Source organism: Asparagus officinalis, chromosome 4, assembly GCF_001876935.1.
Source record: "Asparagus officinalis chromosome 4, Aspof.V1, whole genome shotgun sequence".
Classification (NCBI taxonomy): domain Eukaryota; kingdom Viridiplantae; phylum Streptophyta; class Magnoliopsida; order Asparagales; family Asparagaceae; genus Asparagus; species Asparagus officinalis.
The window spans coordinates 51469597-51491410 of record NC_033797.1 but is presented as its reverse complement, the minus strand read 5'-3'; the positions used below and the strand labels follow the sequence as shown (position 1 = coordinate 51491410).

The following is a 21814-nucleotide window of genomic DNA, read 5'->3' as shown; positions in this document are numbered from 1 at the left end:
GACCCATCTCGTGCGTTTAGGGACGGCAAAAAATAATTAGGCGGAGTTCAAATATTGTGATTTCATGGGTTATAACCCATGGTTTTCCAACCGTTATGGTCTGTTTCAACCCGGTCGCGATTTCATAGGATATGACCCATTGTTCGAATTTCACAAGTTCGTGAGCTATAGGCAATGATTTTCCCCAACTTCGATGGTTTCATCCGACGCCAAATGACTCGGCCCAATGGAAGAAAATGGAAACATTTATACCCACAAAATTTGTCCATTTATACCCCTTTTTGCCAAACGACGGCAAATGACTCGACCCAACTTCAATGATTTCGGGAGCTATAACCCACAAAATTTATCCATTTATACCCATTTTCGGCCCAATGGAAACAATTAGGCGGACTGCATATTTTGCAATTTTGTGAGGTATAACCCATGATTTCTGACACATTTTGTCAGTTTCGGTTGTTTTTGACCAGGCGCCAGAAATCTTTGCTGAATCCAAAATCGACGATTTCATGAGCTGTAACCCACAAATTTTGACCATTTTCATCTGTTTCGGCCGGGTGTCGGAAATGTCGAAACAGACGATTTCATGAGTTGTTGTCCATATGACTTCTAACCATTTTAGTCTGTTCGACGTCCCGTGTAAAAATATCTTTGCCGAATTCAAAACTGATGATTTCATGAGCTATAACACGTGATTATTAACCCATCTCATGCGTTTGGGCCTAACAAAAAATAATTAGGCGGAGTTCAAATATCACGATTTCTTGGGTTATAACCCATGGTTTTCCGACGGCTTCGGTCTTTTTCAACCCAGGTGTGATTTCATGTGTTATAACCCATTGTCGAATTTCACGAGTTCGTGAGCTATAGGCAATGATTTTTCCCCAACTTCGACGGTTTCGTCCAACGGCAAATGACTCGGTGGAGTTTCATGATTTCATGAGTTATAACCAACAAAATTTGTCCATTTCTACCCCTTTTCGGCCAGGTGCTAGAAATCTTTATTGTATTCAAAACCGACGATTTCATGAGCTGTAACCTATGAATTTTGACCATTTTCTTCTATTTTAGCTGGGTGTCTGGAATGTCGAAACCAACGATTTCATGAGCTGTTGTCTGTCGATTTCTGACCACTTTGGTCTGTTCAATACCCAGTGTAAAAAATATCTTCGCATAATTCAAAACCGATGATTTCACGAGCTATAACAGGTGATTATTGACTCATCTCGTGCATTTGGGCCCAACAACAAATAATTAGGTGGAGTTCAAATATCGTGATTTCATGGGTTATAACCCATGGTTTTCCGACCGCTTCGGTCTGTTTCAACCCAGGCGTGATTTCACGTGTTATAACCCATTGTTAGAATTTCATGAGTTCATAAGCTATAGGCAATGATTTTTCCTAACTTCGACGGTTTCGTCCATCGGCAAATGACTCGATGGAGTTTCACGATTTCGTGAGTTATAACCCACGAAATTTGTCCATTTCCATCCCTTTTTGACCAGGTGCAAACAATTAGGCGGGGTGCATATTTCATGATTTTGTGAGCTATAACCCTTGGTTTCTGACACATTTCGTCAAATTTGGTCCGTTTCGACTTGGCGCCAGAAATCTTTGCTAAATTTAATACTGACGATTTCATGAGCTTTAACTCGTGAATTTTGACTATTTTCTTCTGTTTCGGCCGGGTGTAAGAAATGTCAAAACCGACGATTTCATGAGCTGTTGTCCTAATGATTTCTAACCATTTTGGCCTGTTCGACACCTCGTGTCAAAATATCTTTGCCGAATTCTAAATCGATGATTTCACGAGCTATAATGCATGATTATTGACCCATCTCGTGCATTTGGTCCCGACCGCAAATAATTAGGCGGAGTTCAAATATCGCGATTTCATGGGTTATAACCTATTGTTTTCTGATCGCTTCTATCTATTGTGACTAGGGGGCAATAACACATGATTATTGACCCATCTCGTGCATTTTGGGTCGGTAGAAAATAATTAGGCGGAGTTCAAATATCACGATTTCATGGGTTATAACCCATGGTTTTCCGACCGTTTCAATATATTTCAACCCGGGCATGATTTCATGGGTTATAACCCATTGTTCGAATTTTACGAGTTCGTGAGCTATAGGCAACGATTCTTCCCCAACTTCGACGGTTTTGACCTATGGCAAATAACTCGGTGGAGTAAAATTTCAAAATTTCGTGCGCTATATAACCCACAAAATTTGTCCATTTACACCCCTTTTTAGCCCGATGGAAACAATTAGGCGGAGTGCACATTTCGCAGTTTTGTGAGCTGTAGCCCATGGTTTCTGACACATTTTTTCAGTTTCGGTTTGTTTTGACCCAACGCCAGAAATCTTTGCCGAATCTAAGACCGACAATTTCATGAGCTGTAACACAAGAATTTTTTCCATTTTCTTTTGTTTCGGCGGGTGTCGAAATTGTTGAAACATACGATTTCATGAGTTGTTGTCCATACGATTTCTGACCATTTTGGTCTGTTCGACGCCCCATGTAAAAATATCTTTGCCGAATTCTAAACCGATGATTTCATGAGCTATAACACGTGATTATTGACCCATCTTGTGCATTTTGGCCCACAACAAATATTTAAGAAGAGTTCAAATATCGTGATTTCATAGGTTATAACCCATGGTTTTTACGACCGTTTCGGTCCACTTCAACCTAGGCGTGATTTCACGTGTTATATCCCATTGTTCAAATTTCACGAGTTTGTGAGCTATAGGCAACGATTTTCCCAACTTCGACGGTTTCGTCCAACGGCAAATGACTCGGCGGAGTTTCACGATTTAGTGGGCTATAACCCACGAAATTTGTCCATTTCCACCCCTTTTTCAGCCTGCTGCAAACAATTAGGCGGAGTGCCTATTTCGTGATTTCGTGAGCTATAACCCATGGTTTCTGACACGTTTTGTTAGTTTCGGTCTGTTTCGACTCGGAACCAAAAATCTTTACGAATTCAATACCGATGATTTCATGAGCTGTAACCCGTGAATTTTGACCATTTTCTTCTGTTTCAGCTGGGTGTTAGAAATATCAAAACCGACAATTTCATGAGCAATTTTCCATACGATTTCTGACCATTTTGGTCTGTTCGACACCCCGTGTAAAAATCTATTTGCCAAATTCAAAACCGATGATTTCACGAGCTATAACACGTGATTATTGACCCATCTCTTGCATTTGGTCCCGAGAACAAATAATTAGGCGGAGTTCAAATATCGCGATTTCATGGGTTAAAACCCATGGTTTTCTGATCACTTCTGTCCGTTTTGACTAGGGAGTAATTTTTCCCTAACTTCGACGGTTTTATCTGACAGCAAATGACTCGGCAGAGTAAAATTTCACAATTTCATAAGTTATAACCCACGAAATTTGTCCTTTTACACCCCTTTTTGGCCCGATGAAAACAATTAGCCGTAGTGAATATTTCACGATTTCGTGAGCTATAACCCATGGTTTCTGACACATTTTGTCAGTTCCGATTTGTTCCAACCCGGCGCCAAAAATCTTTGCTCAATTCAAAACCGACGATTTCATGAGTGTCAGTTCCGATTTGTTCCAACCCGGCGCCAAAAATCTTTGCTCAATTCAAAACCGACGATTTCATGAGATGTAACCCGTGAATTTTGACTATTTTCTTCTGTTTTAGCCGCGTGTTGAAAATGTCAAAATCGACGATTTCATAAGCTATTGTCCGTACGATTTCTTACCATTTTGGTCTGTTTGACACCCCATGTAAAACTATCTATGTCAAATTCAAAACCGATGATTATTTACCCATGTCGTGCGTTTGGGCCCAATAACAAATAATTTGGCGGAGTTCAAATATCGGGATTTCATGGGTTATGACCTACGGTTTTTCGACCGCTTCGGTCCGTTTCAACCCTAATGTGATCTCATGTATTATAACCTATTGTTCGAATTTCACGAGTTCGTGTAGGCAACGAGTTTCCCCAATTTCGACGGTTTCGTCCGATGGCAAATGACTCGTTGGAGTTTCACGATTATGTGAGATATAACCCACGAAATTTGTCCATTTCCATCCCTTTTCGGCCCAGTACAAACAATTAGGCGGAGTGCATATTTTGAAATTTTGTTAGCTATAACCCATGGTTTCTGTCACTTTTCGTCTGTTTCGGTCTGTTTTGACTCGGCGCCAGAAATCTTTGCCGAATTCAATACCGACGATTTCATGAGTTGTAACCCGTGAATTTTGACCATTTTCTTCCATTTCAGCCGGGTGTCCGAAATGTTGAAACTGGCGATTTTATGATATATTGTCCGTATAATTTCTGATCATTTTGGTCTGTTCGACGCCCTGTGTAAAAATAGCTTTGTCAATACAAAACCGATGATTTCACGAGCTAATACACCTGATTATTGACTCATCTCGCGCATTTGGGTCCGGCAAAAAATAATTAGGCGGAATTCAAATATCGCGATTTCGTGGGTTATAACGCATGGTTTTCTGACCATTTCGGTCTGTTTCAACCCGGGCGTGATTTCATGGGATATAACTCGTTGTTCGAATTTTAAAAATTCATGGGCTATAGGCAACAATTTTTCCCCAACTTTGACGGCTTTTTCGAATGGCAAATGACTCGGCGGAGTAAAATTTCATGATTTCGTGAGCTATAACTTACATAATTTGTCCGTTTACACCCTTTTTTGGCCCGATGGAAACAATTTAGTGAGCTATAACCCATGGTTTCTGACACATTTTGTTAGTTTCGGTTTGTTTTGACTCGGCACCAGAAATCTTTGCTGAATCCAAAACTGATGATTTCATGAGCTATAAACCCATGAATTTTGACCATTTTCATTTGTTTCGGTCGGGTGTCAGAAATGTCGAAACAGACGATTTCATTAGTTGTTGTCCTAATGATTTCTGACCATTTTGGTCTGTTCGACGCCCCGTGTAAAAATAACTTTGCCGATTTCAAAACCGATGATTTCATGAGCTATAATACGTGATTATTAACCCATCTCGTGCGTTTGGGCCCGACAACAAATAATTAGGCGGAGTTAAAATATCATGATTTCATGGGTTATAACCCATGGTTTTCCGACCACTTCGGTTCGTTTCAACCCAGACGTGATTTCACGTGTTATAACCCATTGTTTAAATTTTACGAGTTCGTGAGCTATAAGCAATGATTTTTTCCCCAACTTTGACGGTTTCGTTCAACGGCAAATGACTCGACAGAGTTTCACGATTTCGCGACCTATACCCACAAAATTTGTCCATTTCCACCCTTTTTTCGTCCTGGTGCAAACAATTAGGCGGAGTGCATATTTTGTGATTTTGTAAGCTATAACCCTATGGTTTCTGACACATTTCGCCAGTTTCAATCCGTTTCGACTCGGGGCTGTAGGCATAAAAAATTGCCTATAGGTTCTCGCATATAGCTCGAGATAAAAAAAAGACGATGAATGTTACTATCCGAGTCAAGGAGGATTATCTGAGTCAAAAGAGATCATTTGATATTGTAGAGAAGCTAAAAAGCACACGAAATAAGTCGGCGAAGCGTACGAGTCTGTGAAACATGCTAAACGATAAAGGAACAACTCAACCAGGAGTTGTGTTTTATCCACAAAAGGGTGAAGTACCATGTGTGGCTCATCTACTCTATGAGTGTTTTTCCTATGGAAAGTTATAGATCTCTTCATCAGCTTTCCAACACATCTTAGATCATCTCATTCCGAGATCGGACGAGGGAGTTAGAGCCAAAATACCCGAGATAACACAAACTGTCTCGGAAGTGCGAGACAGACTTCACTGTCTCGGAATGCGAGACAGTCGTGACTGTCTCGCACCAAATCTGAAGAAGGTCAAAAGACAAAAGTTGTAGATCTCTTTGTCATCTTTCCAACGCATCTTGGATTATCTCATTCTGAGATCGGACGAGGGTGTTAGAGATAAAATACCTGAGACAACACAAGCTGTCTCAGAAGTGCGAGACAGACTTCACTGTCTCGGAATACGAGACAGTCATGACTGTCTCGCACCAAATCTGAAGAAGGTCAAAAGACAAAAGTTGTAGATATCTTCGTCAGATTTCCAACGCATTTTGGATCATCTCATTCTGATATCAGACGAGGGAGTTAGAGCCAAAATACCCGAGATAGTATAAACTGTCTCGGAAGTGCGAGACAGACTTCACTGTCTCGGCCATAGAGTTGGTTACAACACGTTTTTTGACGGTTTTTTTGGCTTCATAACTACTTGAGATCAACCATAAACGTGGGGAGATAGTTACAAACTGAAAGGAGACCCACTAACATCATAAAAGGATGGTATTTAGGTAGTGGGACAATGGTTACAAAAGGGGGCTGATTAGAGAGCACCCAATGAGGCTGATTAGAGAGCATCTGATCGAGCACTTGATAGAGCAATCCAGAGCAAAGAGAGAGCAGACTTGAGTCCTTGGCAATTCCTTGAGATTCGAGCTTTGACTTGATCTTAAGAAGAACGATCATCTTACTTTGATAAGATCTTCGTTTCAAATTCTCACTTCGATAAACGAAGGAAGAATCTTTAAGCCCCCTTCACGATCTGTGATTCGGCGGTCCACAAGTCAAAGCACTCCCGGCACAGGCAAAGTCCCACAAAAACAAGAATCGATAAACGATTTTTGTGTTATTTTCTCAAGAGTTGTAATTTTCATTTTGTTGCGTAAAAGGAGTCTTATAAAAAAGACTATCTCTTTCGAATTTGTTGTAATCGACCGAAGATATAATGAATTCCATAACAAAAGCAACTTTTGACGAAAACAAACTGACGATCACAGTGGGAGCCAACGGTCTCGCTGCCGAGACCGTCGTGTCGCAGCCGATCAAGATTCCAGTTGAATCCACGGTCGAATACGAGTTCGACCAAACCAAGTTTGAGGAATATCTTTCATCACCCTCTTCAAGATCTTCATTGTCTCACAAGTATAGGAGGATCTCATCATTGATGAAGGCTTACATGCCAAAGAAGGCCCAAAGTGAAGACTCTCACCTAATCGTTGTCGAGGCCTCCCCTTGCAACATTATCCCGATAATCCCTAAAGCCGGAAGCTCTGCTCACAATGATTCCGCCCTAATTAAGGAATCGTTCGGTCGAAGTTTGCCAACTCTGACGAAAAGGGCTCGTCAGAGGCAACGCCAACGCCTCGCTCGTCAAATGGTTAAGGCCTTGGAACAAACCGACGGAGTTCGTTATTATGCGGACTTAGAGTCGAGGAAACAACAAGTGGTTTGTTCAACTCAATGACAAACTACTCACGTTTCTGCACAACTCACGACGGAGGAATGGACTCTCGTCAAAAGGGCTCGGTCGACCCTCAAAGAATGTATACAAAAGCATCATGCAAACGCTACTCATGCCCGTGCTCTCTTACAACAAAGACGAGAAAGAAACAAGGAAACGGTGGCCAAAGAACCGCCAAAACTCTGCAAAGTTTGGATTCCAAAGTCTGGAGTTGTGCAAAATCAGCATTCGGAGCCCGTTAAGACTCCGCACCCACAAGGGGGGTGGTTCTAAACGTGTGACCCCCGACATAACCTTGGATCGCTTAAAGACAATAATAAGTTGTCCTGAGAATGCCAACAAGGTTTTACATCCTCAAAGAAGACATATTCGTCAAAAGACATCGTTATACCTGGGAGGTCATACCAACAGACGATAGGATTCTCCAGTAATCATACTGATGAGTCATACTATCAAGCTGGGGTTGTGAACAAAACTCGAAAGAGGATTGTCCGAGAAATGAGCTCTCATTGTTTCTGTATGCGACTCATTAGAGCAGTACTGTCGAAATGTGACTACTCCAAACGAGAAGCCATCCCGCAAAGAGTCTCAGTGTTCCAGAGGCTTTTCACCGAAATATCAAAGCCTAAGCCGAGATATTTCCACAAGAGAAGATCAACTGTCCAAGATGACGAATTCCCTGAAATCACCATCAACATGGCTGATAAAGGAAAATCTAAGCGGCATTCAAGTGAATCAAATCCCGACTTTTCCCCAGGAGGAAAAGTCAATTCAAGAATTGCCCAACGGATGTCTCGACTCCAGTTAGGAGCTATCAGACGTAGAGACTACAAGAGAATACAGGAAGGAATGTCTTCGGAGGATGAACTCTCGGACACTTGTTCTGCAATCGCTTCTGATGATACAATGTCTAGCACGGGACAAACCAAAGAAGTGTTCACAATCACTTCTGATCAGTTTGCTCAAATGCTTCAAGAAGCTCTAGCCAAGCAACGTGAATAAATTAGAGCTGAGATGAAGACAGAGATGGAGTTGGCTATCCAACAAATGAGAGAATTGCTAGCTCAACGGCCTCAACCTACTGAGTCCAGTCAGCGAGCTGAATCCAACCGCCACACTCAGAATGTTGTACATGACAGTGATCCAGAAGTGGATGAAATTATTATGGCTGATACACCTCCTAATAACAATAACACTGGGGGTGGTTCAATGGATCCTTCCAATAACGATATTGGGGGTGGTTTAATTGCACCTCTTAATAACACCGAGGGTAGCCCAATTATTTCTGCTCAGCATCACTTAAAAAGAGATGAAAATGAGGACAAGAAAATGCAAGACCTTGAAAACAAAGTCAATGCTTTGATGTCCGCTCAAGAAGTAAAGAAGACGGGTATTCCATGTCCCTATCCAAGAGAATGGGATTCAATACCGTACCCGGCAAAATTCAATCTGATGTACTTCACACCGTTTGACGGGAAAAGCTCGCCTACTCAGCACTTGATTTATTTCAAGTCTCATTTGGGCATGATCTCTGGAAACGAGGCTTTAATGGTCCGGTCATTCGTTGGCACCCTTCGTGGGCCCGCCTTCAATTGGTACCGACGGCTCAAGCCAGAGAGCGTCAATTGCTGGGATGACATGGAAAGTTTGTTCCTCAGCAATTTCTTCGATAATGACACCGAAGTGTCAATCGGAACCCTTTTGGATGAGAAGCAAAAAGACGGAGAGTCTATTGATAATTTTGTCAAACTTTGATAAGATATTCACTTCAAATTCCTACTTCGATAAACGAAGGAAGAATCTCTAAACCCCTTCACAATCTGTGATTTGGTGGTCCACGAGTCAAAGCACTCCTGACACAGGCAAAGATCTCGCGCAAGCAGCGATCCAAACAATGATCCTGCGTTTGTTTCTAAGGAGTTTATAATTTGATTTTTGTTGTAAAGAGTAGTTTTACAAAGTACGAAACTTACTCCTATTCCGATATCGAACTACCACCTATCAAAGATCAAGAGGGATCTAAGAGGGTTACGGATCCAAACTACTGTGCATACCACAGAAGGGTTCTTCATCCCACTAAGGTTTGTTTTGGACTCAAAAATAAAATCCAAGCCTTAATTGACTCCGGTGTCATAACGGCAAAACAAGCCAAATAAAAATGACCCCAACTCCATTGGGTGCATGAGTATAAACTGATTCCCCTCACTCCAAAGAGTATACGAGTATAAACTGCTCCTCCAGTTTCGCGAAGGAAGCTGGGGGTGGATGGTTCATATAACGGGAAGTTCCTAGAGAATATTACTCCTAATATTCTTAAGGATAACCCAACAATGTGGCCGAATATAATTGGATTTAGATTCACCAAAGAGCTGGGGGTGGAATACCTCAATTCATTCCAATGGAAAGTTCTTGGAGAATACTACACATGGTATTTTTAAGGATAACCCAAAACCGATTAATTATTCAAGGTGAAAACTAATCATCAGAATAATTTATTCTTAATCATGATTAAGAACCTCCCACTGTGGCTATTTAATCATTTCCAAGATGATTAAAACCTTTCTACAGTGACTTTCGAAATACTCTTTCGTTGAGATGAGATTCAATGACTTCATCGGGTCAATTTTCCCTCACGAAACTCCCACGGAGTGATTGTGGAGTGCTTAATGATTCACGGTCCTCCACCACAAAATCCCTCACTGATCAAATTAATTGACGATGGGTCCACCAAAATTCTTCACGGTTGAATCCATTGAAACCCCCACCGTGCCTAAGCCTTTAACACTCTCACTGTTGAAGTCCTGACACGACATCCAAAATTTCAATCAGCTGATCCATAGCGATTATCAAACCCCTTCGTGTTAAGTCCTTATCGCTTGACACCAAAAACTCCCACCAGGTGTTGTGTACAAGTTAACATTCCCATCGTTATTTGTACCTCGCTCCCACTTCTTATTTGGTCAAACCTTTAAACAGTTAGGACCAAAACCAAAATCCCCTCTCGATTCCTTCCATGAACGAGAGGTCCACAAATTGAACGATCAAACCTTTAAACAGTTAGGAATCGTCTCAAATTCTCATTTGGTCAAACCTTTAAACAGTTAGGACCAAAACCAAAATCCCCTCTTGATTCCTTCCATGAACGAGAGGTCCACAAATTGAACGGTCAAACCTTTAAACAGTTATGATCGTCTCAAATTCCCATTTGGTCAAACCTTTAAATAGTTAGGACCAAAACCAAAATCCCCTCTGGATTCCTTCCATGAACGAGATGTCCACAAATTGAACGATCAAACCTTTAAACAGTTAGGATCATCTCACTGTCTATTTGGTCAAACCTTTAAACAGTTAGGACCAAAGCCAAAATCCCCTCTCGATTCCTTCAATGAACGAGAGGTCCATAAATCGAGTGATCAAACCTTCCTACAGTTAGGATCACCTCGAAACTCCCTTTATCTCTACCAACAAAAAAGAGACCACGGAGATAGAATATAAAATTCTTCCTCTCCATCATCGGGTTTATCTCTACCAACAAAAAAGAGACCACGGAGATAGAATATAAAATTCTTCCTCTCTATCATCGGGTTCATCTCTACCAACAAAAAGGAGACTAGGAGATAGAATATAAAATTCTTCCTCTCCGATTTCGGGTTTATCTCTACCAACAAAAAAGAGACCACGGAGATAGAATATAAAATTCTTCCTCTCCATCATCGGGTTCATCTCTACCAACAAAAAAGAGACCAGGAGATAGAATATAAAATTCTTCCTCTCTATCATCGGGTTCATCTCTACCAACAAAAAGGAGACTAGGAGATAGAATATAAAATTCTTCCTCTCCAGTGTCAGGTTCATCTTTCCACCAAAAAGACGTAACCCATCAACATTTCCAAATCCATGTTTGATGCATAGGGGACTCTATCTCGATCCCTTATTAGAGATAAGCCTACGCCTAATACGAGTTGTCGGGTAGTCCGTTCCCGTGAAAATGAACAAGTCTATGTATTCAACATCATAGCACCAAGTCTAAGAGAGTTTATTGGTCCGTTCCCGTGAAAATGAACAAGTCTATGTATTCAACATCATAGCACCAAGTCTAAGAGAGTTTATTCTCTTAGCATAACATAGCACCAAGTCTAAGAGAGTTTATTCTCTTAGCATAACGTTACATGCAGAACGGACTTAAACAATCTACATGCTAGCCCGATTCAAACGGTAATCGGTAAACACTTCTCAAACCTGTTGATGGCTGAGGGTTTGCCAAAAATCCTATAAATGCGATAATCACTGACGCACCAGCTTTATTAGTTGGTCTCGTGACTTGAGTATCTGACAAACTTAGGATAAAATTCATATCTGCAGATGAACCGACCTGAACAATTGGTCCTGCAGCCTCAACACTCAAGACCGCTATGCTCCAACGTTTTAAGAGTTTAAACTGTGTAGACTCTAGTAAACGCACGAGGATAAACTGTGTTAACGCCTGCCAACGCGTCAATGATTTTTGCCAAAATAAGGCTATGGAAAAAAGTCCAATGGATGATCTCAGGAGATTCAATTGCGATCCAAATATGAATTCTTAATGAAGAAAATCAGTTCAATATCAGTTCAACGACAAGAGCTAATTCACAAATCAAAACATCAATTTCAGTTCAAGACTTTGACAACGGTCAAGCGATAAACGCAACACCGGAAGAATTTTAGCTATTCTACAAAGCACTGAGTAGACTAAAAGATGAAGAAGTCAATGAATTAATGGCCAGACGTATCATATCCAAAGTATTCCAGCCTTTTTTATAAAAGAATGAGGCTGAAACACTTTGGAGGGGGTATCTGTAGGCATAAAAAATTGCCTATAGGTTCTCGCATATAACTCGAGATAAAAAAAAAGACGATGAATGTTACTATCCGAGTCAAGGAGGATTATCTGAGTCAAAGGAGATCATCTGATATTGTAGAGAAGCTAAAAAGCACACGAAATAAGTCGGCGAAGCATATGAGTCTGTGAAACATGCTAAACGATAAAGGAACAACTCAACCAGGAGTTGTGCTTTATCCACAAAAGGGTGAAGTACCATGTGTGTCTCATATACTCTATGAGTGTTTTGCCTATGGAAAGTTATAGATATCTTCATCATCTTTCCAACACATCTTAGATCATCTCATTCTGAGATCGGACGAGGGAGTTAGAGCCAAAATACCCGAGACAACACAAACTGTCTCGGAAGTGCGAGACAGACTTCACTATCTCGGAATGCGAGACAGTCATGACTGTCTCGTGCCAATTCTGAAGAAGATCAAAAGACAAAAGTTGTAGATCTCTTCATCAGATTTCCAACGCATCTTGGATCATCTCATTCCGAGATCGGACGAGGGAGTTAGAGCTAAAATACCCGAGACAACACAAACTATCTCAGAAGTGCGAGACAGACTTCACTGTCTCGGAATGCGAGACAGTCATGACTGTCTCGCACCAAATCTGAAGAAGGTCAAAAGACAAAAGTTGTAGATCTCTTCGTCAGATTTCCAATGCATCTTGGATCATCTCATTCCGATATCAGACGAGGGAGTTAGAGCCAAAATACCCAAGATAGTACAAACTGTCTCGGAAGTGCGAGACAGACTTCACTGTCTCGTCCATAGAGTTGGTTACAACACGTTTTTTGACGGTTTTTTTTGGCTTCATAACTACTTGAGATCAACCATAAACGTGGGGAGATGGTTACAAACTGAAAGGAGACCCACTAACATCATAAAAGGATGGTATTTAGGTAGTGGGACAATGGTTACAAAAGGGGGCTGATTAGAGAGCACCCAAGGGGGCTGATTAGAGAGCATCCGATCGAGCACTTGATAGAGCAATCCAGAGCAGAGAGAGAGCAGACTTGAGTCCTTGGCAATTCCTTGAGATTCGAGCTTTTGACTTGATCTTAAGAAGAACGATCATCTTACTTTGATAAGATATTCGTTTCAAATTCTCACTTCGATAAACGAAGGAAGAATCATTAAGCCCCCTTCACGATCTGTGATTCGGCGGTCCACGAGTCAAAGCACTCCCGGCACAGGCAAAGTCCCACAAAAACAAGAATTGATAAACGATGTTTGTGTTATTTTCTCAAGAGTTATAATTTTCATTTTGTTGTGTAAAAGGAGTCTTATAAAAAAGACTATCTCTTTCGAATTTGTTGTAATCGACCGAAGATATAATAAATTCCATAACAAAAGCAACTTTTGACGAAAACAGGGGCCAGGAATCTTTGTCGAATTCAACACCGATGATTTCATGAGCTGTAACCCATAAATTTTGACCATTTTCTTTTGTTTCGGCCGGGTGTTAGAAATATCAAAACCGACGCTTTCATGAGCTGTTTTCCGTACAATTTCTGATCATTTTGGTCTGTTTGACACTCCTTGTCAAAATATCATTGCCAAATTCAAAACCGATGATTTCACGAGCTATAACACGTGATTATTGACCCATCTCATGCATTTGGTCCCTACAGCAAATAACTAGGCAGAGTTCAAATATCACGATTTCGTGGATTATAACCCATGGTTTTTCTGATCACTTCTGTCAGTTTCGACCAGGGAGCAATTTCATGGGTTATAACCCATTGTTTAAATTTCACGAGTTCCTGAGCTACAGGCAATGATTTCCCCAACTTTGATAGTTTCATCCGATAGCAAATGACTCAGCGGAGTAAAATTTCACAATTTCGTGAGCTATAACCCACAAAATTTGTCTATTTACACCTCTTTTCGGCCCAATGATAACAATTAGCTGGAGTGCATATTTTGAGATTTCGTGAGCTAACCTATAGTTTCTGACACATTTTGATAGTTTTGATTTGTTTCAACCCGACGCCAGAAATCTTTGCTGAATTCAAAACTAATGATTTCATGAGCTGTAACTATTGAATTTTGGCCATTTTTTTTGTTTTGGCTGGGTGTCAGAAATGTTGAAATTAACGATTTCTTAAGGTATTGTCCGTATGATTTCTGACCATATTAGTCTGTTCGACGCCCCATGTAAAAATATCTTTGCCGAATTCAAAACCGATGATTTCATAAGCTATAACATGTGATTATTGACCCATCTCGTGCGTTTGGGCCTAACAACAAATAATTAGGTGGAGTTCAAATATCACGATTTCATGGGTTATAACCCTTGGTTTTTCGACAGCATCTGTCCGTTTCAACCCTTGTGTAATTTCATGGGATATAACCTATTGTTCAAATTTCACGAGTTCGTGAGCTATAGGCAGCGATTTTCCCCAACTTTGATGGTTTTGTCCGATGACAAATGGCTCGGCGGAGTTTCATGATTTCGTGAGCTATAACCCAACAAATTTGTCCATTTCCACCCCTTTTCGACCTGGCACAAACAATTAGAAGGAGTGCATATTTCGCCCAACAAATTTGTCCATTTCCACCCCTTTTCGACCTGGCACAAACAATTAGAAGGAGTGCATATTTCGCGATTTGAGAGCTATAACCCATGGTTTCTGACACATTTCGTCAGTTTCGGTGCGTTTTGACTCGACGCCAGAAATCTTTACCGAATTCAATACCGACGATTTCATGAGTTGTAACCCATGAATTTTGACCACTTTCTTCTGTGTCATCCGGGTGTCTGAAATGTCAAAACCGATGATTTTATGAGATATCGTCCATACGATTTCTAACCATTTTGGTTTGTTTGACGTCCCGTGTAAAAACAGCTTTACAGAATTCAAAATCGATGATTTCACGAGCTATAACACGTGATTATTGACCCATCTCGTACATTTTGGGCTGGCAAAAAATAATTAGGCGGAGTTCAAATATCACGATTTTGTGGGTTATAACCCATGGTTTTCCGACCCTTACAGTTTGTTTCAACTCAAGCATGATTTCATGGGATATGACCAATTGTTCGAATTTCACAAGTTCGTTAGCTATAGGCAATGATTTTCCCCAACTTTGACGGTTTTGTCCGACGACAAATGACTCGACGGAGTAAAATATCACGATTTTGTGAGCTATAACCCACAATATTTGTCCATTTATACCCCTTTACGGCCCGATGGAAACAATTAGGCGGACTGCATATTTCGCATTTTTCATTACTGAAATAAAGTTAATGTCCTTTAATTTCTACCAGTTCAGGACGCTAGAGGCAGCTCACATATCTTCACAAACTATAAACAAACACATGACTGGAAGTTTGGAACAATACTAGGATGGCTATTTTCATAAAAAATTAAATATTGGTATGATAAAGCCCGCGCTTTTAAAAAAGAAAGCACGATGTATGAAAAGAGTAAAAAGACACCTCTAGATGATATGGAAAATATTCAATAGTGGCTAGTTAAAGAGTGAACCTCATCCAAAGTCAAGAGGAGGACATCACTGAGCTTCAGAAACTGTTCCAGTGATTTTTTCTCTTCAGGTGTCCCATTAACAAGAGTTCTTCCACGTGGACCAGGATCGAAAAACACTGCTGTTCCAGCATCGATAGCACAATGAAGTGCTGAGGTGATCAACTCAGGGAAAAGTTCATCAAATGCATAACCATTGCAAAAAAGGATCTTTGACTGCTGAATAGCTACTTTAACTGTTCCTGATAATCTAGTCATCCAACTGAATGCAGGCTCATTGCTGAAATCGGCACGGCTGACAGAGGAAATAAGCACATATAAGAAAGTACTAACCAGCGTACGTAGGTAATTGTATGCAATTCACTGGATGAGAAAGGTTGCAAAATCTTTAAAAGAAAAGGAAAGAAACAAAAAGATGAATGCATGCAAACTAATCTTTACCTGCAAAATCCATGCTTTTGAAATGGGTCAACTAAAACCCAACAGAGAAGTGTTTCATATGATATATTATTAGCAACTACAGGATCTTTGTTCTCATTCATTCCAACCATACTAATGCCTTCATTTTGAAGAACATCAAGTAGAAAACTTCCATAGATTTCATTTCCTACATGACCAACAGCGAAGACATGAAGCCCCAGCCTAGCTGCAGCAATGGCCAAGTTGCAGTTACCGCCGGCTTCCCAAAATTTCTACATTAATTATAAACGAGAAATAAGTACATAAACATTATCCTAATACAAAAATAGAAATGTGAAGGTTTTCCTCATTCACAAAGATGAATGAATAGATTAATGAAACCTGGCGTTGCAGTCAAAGCAGTAGTTAGCTTTTCCTTTTTCCCTTGATAAAGCAATTTGCTATCAAATCATTCAAAGGATAATTGCACCGGAAACATTTGCCAATGTATGGCAAGTAAAAAATGAAGCAATCAGAACAAAACTAGTGTCAATAATCCACAACTAACTTCAAATTGCTCATGGAAAATAGAGATTCGTAAAATCCAGAAGTCCAAGATACACAATTAAGATCTCCAACTTTTGTGGTTCTTGTCAGAATGCAACAATTCAAAATCAGTCTATACTTATCAACAATTCAAAAAAGACAAAATTTGTGGGGATGTAACTTCTTCTAGCAAAATTGTACATGAAACCACCTGATATCCCACCTGTAGGATCTAACTGCCGACTGCCTAGGCCTACTTAGAGCACGTTGTCGCTTAACCAAAGTGGATTGAAGGAGACAATACTTAAGAGACGGCAAGCAAGCAGATTCATCCTGCAAATAACATTGTGGAACATGGATGACTAATCCAAGCAATCATGTTCACAGTCATTAGAGGAGAGTATGCAACTTGCAGATAATCAGCAACCAAACCCAGCCCATTTCTTTTTGATGACCCGCTTTAGATTCAGATTCTAGATGCTAATAAACTTTCATCATTTATTAAATCTGTGGATTGGCAATCAGTAAGGATGCCATGCTTGATGTTAAGTGGGCAAAACCCATACCTGGGGGAGACAGAAAGACCTGAACGGTTCACTTTCTGATTCTCCATGTTATTGTCTTACATCTTTCACCTTTCTCTTTTTTTATGTGATTCTTATAGCCCACGAAATCACAAAATATGTACCCCGCCTAATTGTCTGCACCGGGTGAAAAATATGCATAAATAGATAAATTTTGGGGTTTATGTCCTTCAAAATCGCGAAATTTGTCTCTGTCGAGCTATTTGTCGTCGGACGAAACTATCGAAGTTGGGCAAAAATCATTGCCTACATCTCGCGAACTCTTGAAATTCGAACAATGCTTAGTCATCTGCCTTTGGGTCAGAAATCATTGGTTAGAGCTCTCGAAATCGCGAAATATGCACTCCGCCTAATTGTCTACTTTTGGTCAAAAATGGGCGTAAATTGAAAATTTTCGTAGGTTATAACTCACAAAATTACGAAATTTGACTTCGCTGAGTCATTTGCCATCAGAAAAAAACGTCAAAGTCTGGCAAAAATCGATGCTATATCTCACGTATCCGTGAAATTCGAACAATACTTAGCCTTCTGCCATGATTTCTGACCCAAAGGCATAAGGTTAAGCATTGTTCGAATTTCAAGGGTCCGGAAGATATAGGCAACGATTTTGCCTGATTTTGACGGTTTTGTCTGATGGTAGATGACTCGGAGAAGTCAAATTTTGCGATTTCGTGAGTTATAACCTACGAAATTTCTCCGTTTACGCCCCTTTTTGACCAAAAGCAAACAATTAGGAGGAGTGCATATTTCGTGATTTCGAGAGCTATAACCAATGATTTCTGACCCAAATACAGATGGCTAAGCATTATTCGAATTTCACGAGTTCGTAAGATGTAGGCAATAATTTTTGCCTAAATTCGACAGTTTCGTCCGATGACAAATGGCTCGACAGAGTCAAATTTCGCGATTTTGAAGGACATAAACCCCACACTTTGTCTATTTATACCCCTTTTCACTCAGTGCATACAATTAGGCGGAGTGCTAATTTCATGATTTCATGGGCTATAACCAACGATTTCTAACCCAAAGGCAGATGGCTAAGCATTGTTCGAATTTCACGAGTTCGTGATATATAGGCAACGATTTTTTCCCAGCTTCGACGGTTTCGTCCGATGGCAAATAGCTCGGCAAAGTCAAATTTCATGATTTTGTAGGACATAACCCCCAAAATTTGTCTATTTATGCCTATTTTTCACCTAGTGCAGACAATTAGGCATAGTGCATATTTCGTGATTTTGTGGGCTATAACTCATGATTTCTAAACCAAAGGCAGAAGCTTAAGCATTGTTCGCATTTCATGTGTTCGCGAGATGTAGACAACGATTTTTGCCCGAGTTTGGCGGTTTCGTTTGATGGCAAATGACTCCGTGAAGTCAAATTTTGCGATTTCGTGAGTTATAACCCACAAAATTGGTCCATTTACGCCCATTTTTGACCCAAAAGCAGATAATTACGCGTAGTGCATATTTCATAATTTCATGAGCTATAACCAATTATTTCTGACCCAAAGGCAGATGGCTAAGCATTTATCGAATTTCACGAGTTCATGGGATATAGGCAACGATTTTTGCCCAAATTCGACGATTTCGTCCAACAGCAAATGACTCGGTGCAGTCAAATTTCGCGATTTTGTGGGATATATACCCCCAAATTTGTCTATTTACACCTATTTTTCACCCAGTGTAGACAAATTGGTGGAGCGCATATTTCATAATTTCATGGGATATAACTCATGATTTCTGACCCAAAGGTAGAAGGCTATGCATTGTTTGAATTTCACGGGTTCGTGAGATATGGGCAACAATTTTTACCTGACTTTGACGGCTTTGTCTAATGGCAAATAACTCGACGAAGTCAAATTTCGTGATTTCATGAGTTATAACCTACGAAATTTGGCCATTTACGCCCCATTTTTACCCAAAGCGGACATTTAGGTGGAGTGCATATTTCATGATTTCGAGAGCTATGACCAATGATTTCTGACCCAAAAGCTGATGGCCAAGAATTGTTCAAACTTCACGAGTTCGTGAGATGTAGACAATAATTTTTGCACAACTTCGATGGTTTTGTCCGACGACCAATGGCTCGGAGGAGTCAAATTTCTCCATTTTATGAGATATAAACCCAAAAATTTGTCTATTTACGCCTATTTTTCACCCAGTGCAGACAATTAGGTAGAGCGCATATTTCGTGATTTCATGGGCTATAACTCATGATTTCTGACCCAAAGGCAGAAGGCTAAGCATTGTTAGAATTTCACGAGTTCGTGAGATATAGGCAACGATTTTTTCCGGGCTTTGACGGTTTCTTTTGATGGCAAATGACTCGGTGAAGACAAATTTCACGATTTCGTTGTTATAACCCACAAAATTTGTCCATTACGCCCTTTTTAATCCAAAGCAGATAATTAGGCGAAGTGCATATTTTGTGATTTCGTGAGCTATAACCAATGACTTTTGACCCAAAGACAGATGGCTGAGCATCGTTCGAATTTCATGATTTCGTAAGATATCGGCAATGATTTTTGCCCAACTTCAACGGTTTCGTCCGAGGCAAATAGCCCGACTGAGTTAAATTTCACGATTTTGTGGGATATAAACCTTATTTATGCCTAATTTTCACCCAGTATAGAGAATTAGACGGAGTGCATATTTAGTTATTTAGTGGGCTATAACTCATGATTTCTAACCTAAAGGTAGAAAACTAAGCATTGTTTAAATTTTACGAGTTTTTAAGATATAGGCAACGATTTTTTCCCGACTTTGACAGTTTTGTCAAATGGCAAATGAATCGGTGAAGTCTAATTTTGTGATTTCACGAGTTATAACCCTTGAAATTTGTCCATTTACGCCCATGTTTGATCCAAAGCAGACAATTATGCGGAGTGCATATTTTGTGATTTCGTGAGCTATAACCCATGATTTCTGACACAAAGGCAGACGACTAAGCATTGTTTGAATTTCAAGAGTTTGTGAGTGATAAGAAATAATTTTTCCCTAACTTTTGACGGTTTTTGCCCAACTTTTGAATTTCACGAGTTCGTGAGTGATAGACAACGATTTTTGCCCAAATTTCGTGAACTATAACCCCTAAAATTTGTCTATTTACGCACTTTTTTTCACTAAGTGCAGACAATTAGGTGGAGCGCATAAATCGTTATTTCCAAGGCTATAACCCATGATTTCTGACCATAAGTCAGATTGCTATGCATTGTTCAAATTTCACGAGTTTGTGAGCTATAGGCAACGATTTTTCCCCAACTTCGAAGGTTTTGTCAGTCGGCAAATGGCTCGGCGGAGTCAAATTTTATGATTTTATGAGCTATAACACCCAAAATTTGTCTATTTATACCCTTTTTCACCCAGTAAATACAATCAGGCGGTGTGCATATTTCGTAATTTCATGAGCTATAACCAATGTTTTCTGACCCAAAGGCAGATGGCTAAGCATTGTTCGAATTTCACGAGTTTGTGATATATAAGCAATAATTTTTGCCCAACTTCGATGCTTTCGTCCGACAGCAAATGGCTCGGCAGAGTCAAATTTCCCTATTTTGTAGGACATAAACCCCAAATTTTATTTATTTATGCCTATTTTTCACCCAGTCCAGACAATTAGGCGTAGTGCATATTTTGTGATTTCGTGGGCTACAACTCATGATTTTTGACCCAAAGGCAAAAGGTTAATTATTGTTCGAATTTCACGGGTCTAGAAAATATAAGCAACTATTTTTGCCCGACTTTGATGGATCCGCCTGATGGCAAATGACTCGGCGAAGTCAAATTTCATGATTTTGTGAGTTATAACCTACGAAATTTTGCCATTTACGCCCCTTTTTGACCCAATGCAGACAATTAGGCGAAGTGTATATTTTGTGATTTCGAGAGCTATAACCAATTATTTCTGACCCAAAGGCAGATGGCTAAGCATTATTTGAATTTCACGAGTTCGTGAGATGTAGGCAATGATTTTTGCCCAAATTCGATAGTTTCGTCCGACGACCAATGGCTCGGCGGAGTCAAATTTCTCCATTTTATGAGATATAAACCCAAAAATTTGTCTATTTACGCCTATTTTTCACCCAGTGCAGACAAATACGTAGAGTGCATATTTTGTGATTTCGTGGGCTATAACTCATGATTTCTGACACAAAGGCAGAAGGCTAAGCAATGTTCGAATTTCATGAGTTCGTGAGATATAGGCAATAATTTTTGCCCAGCTTTGACGGTTTCTTCTGATAGCAAATGACTCAACAAAGACAAATTTCATGATTTTGTAGTTATAACCCATGAAATTTGTCCATTACGCCCTTTTTAATCCAAAGCAGACAATTAGGCGGAGTGCATATTTAGTGATTTAGTAGGCTATAACTCATGATTTCTGACCTAAAGGCAAAAAACTAAGCATTGTTTAAATTTTACGAGTTTTTAAGATATAGGCAAGGATTTTTGCCCGACTTTGACGGTTTCAGATGGCAAATGAATCGGTGAAGCCTAATTTCATGATTTCACGAGTTATAACCCTTGAAATTTGTCCATTTACGCTCCTTTTTTATCCAAAGCAGACAATTATGCGGTGTGCATATTTTGTGATTTCGTGAGCTATAACCCAGGATTTCTGACACAAAGGCAGA

The 21814-nt window shown here is 40.0% G+C and overlaps 1 protein-coding gene across 1 annotated transcript in view; it reads right to left on the bottom strand.

The window, feature by feature from the left end:
* The window catches only part of LOC109838695, a 55414-nt gene extending 38376 nt beyond the window's left edge, over positions 1–17038 (bottom strand). Inside the window, exons 1-4 of the mRNA XM_020407116.1 lie at positions 17030–17038; positions 16799–16930; positions 16094–16344; positions 15656–15947 (exon numbers count right to left, since the gene is read on the bottom strand). Of these exons, the coding sequence (XP_020262705.1) occupies positions 15656–15947; positions 16094–16344; positions 16799–16930; positions 17030–17038 (684 nt within the window). The remainder of the gene's footprint in view (positions 1–15655; positions 15948–16093; positions 16345–16798; positions 16931–17029) is intronic.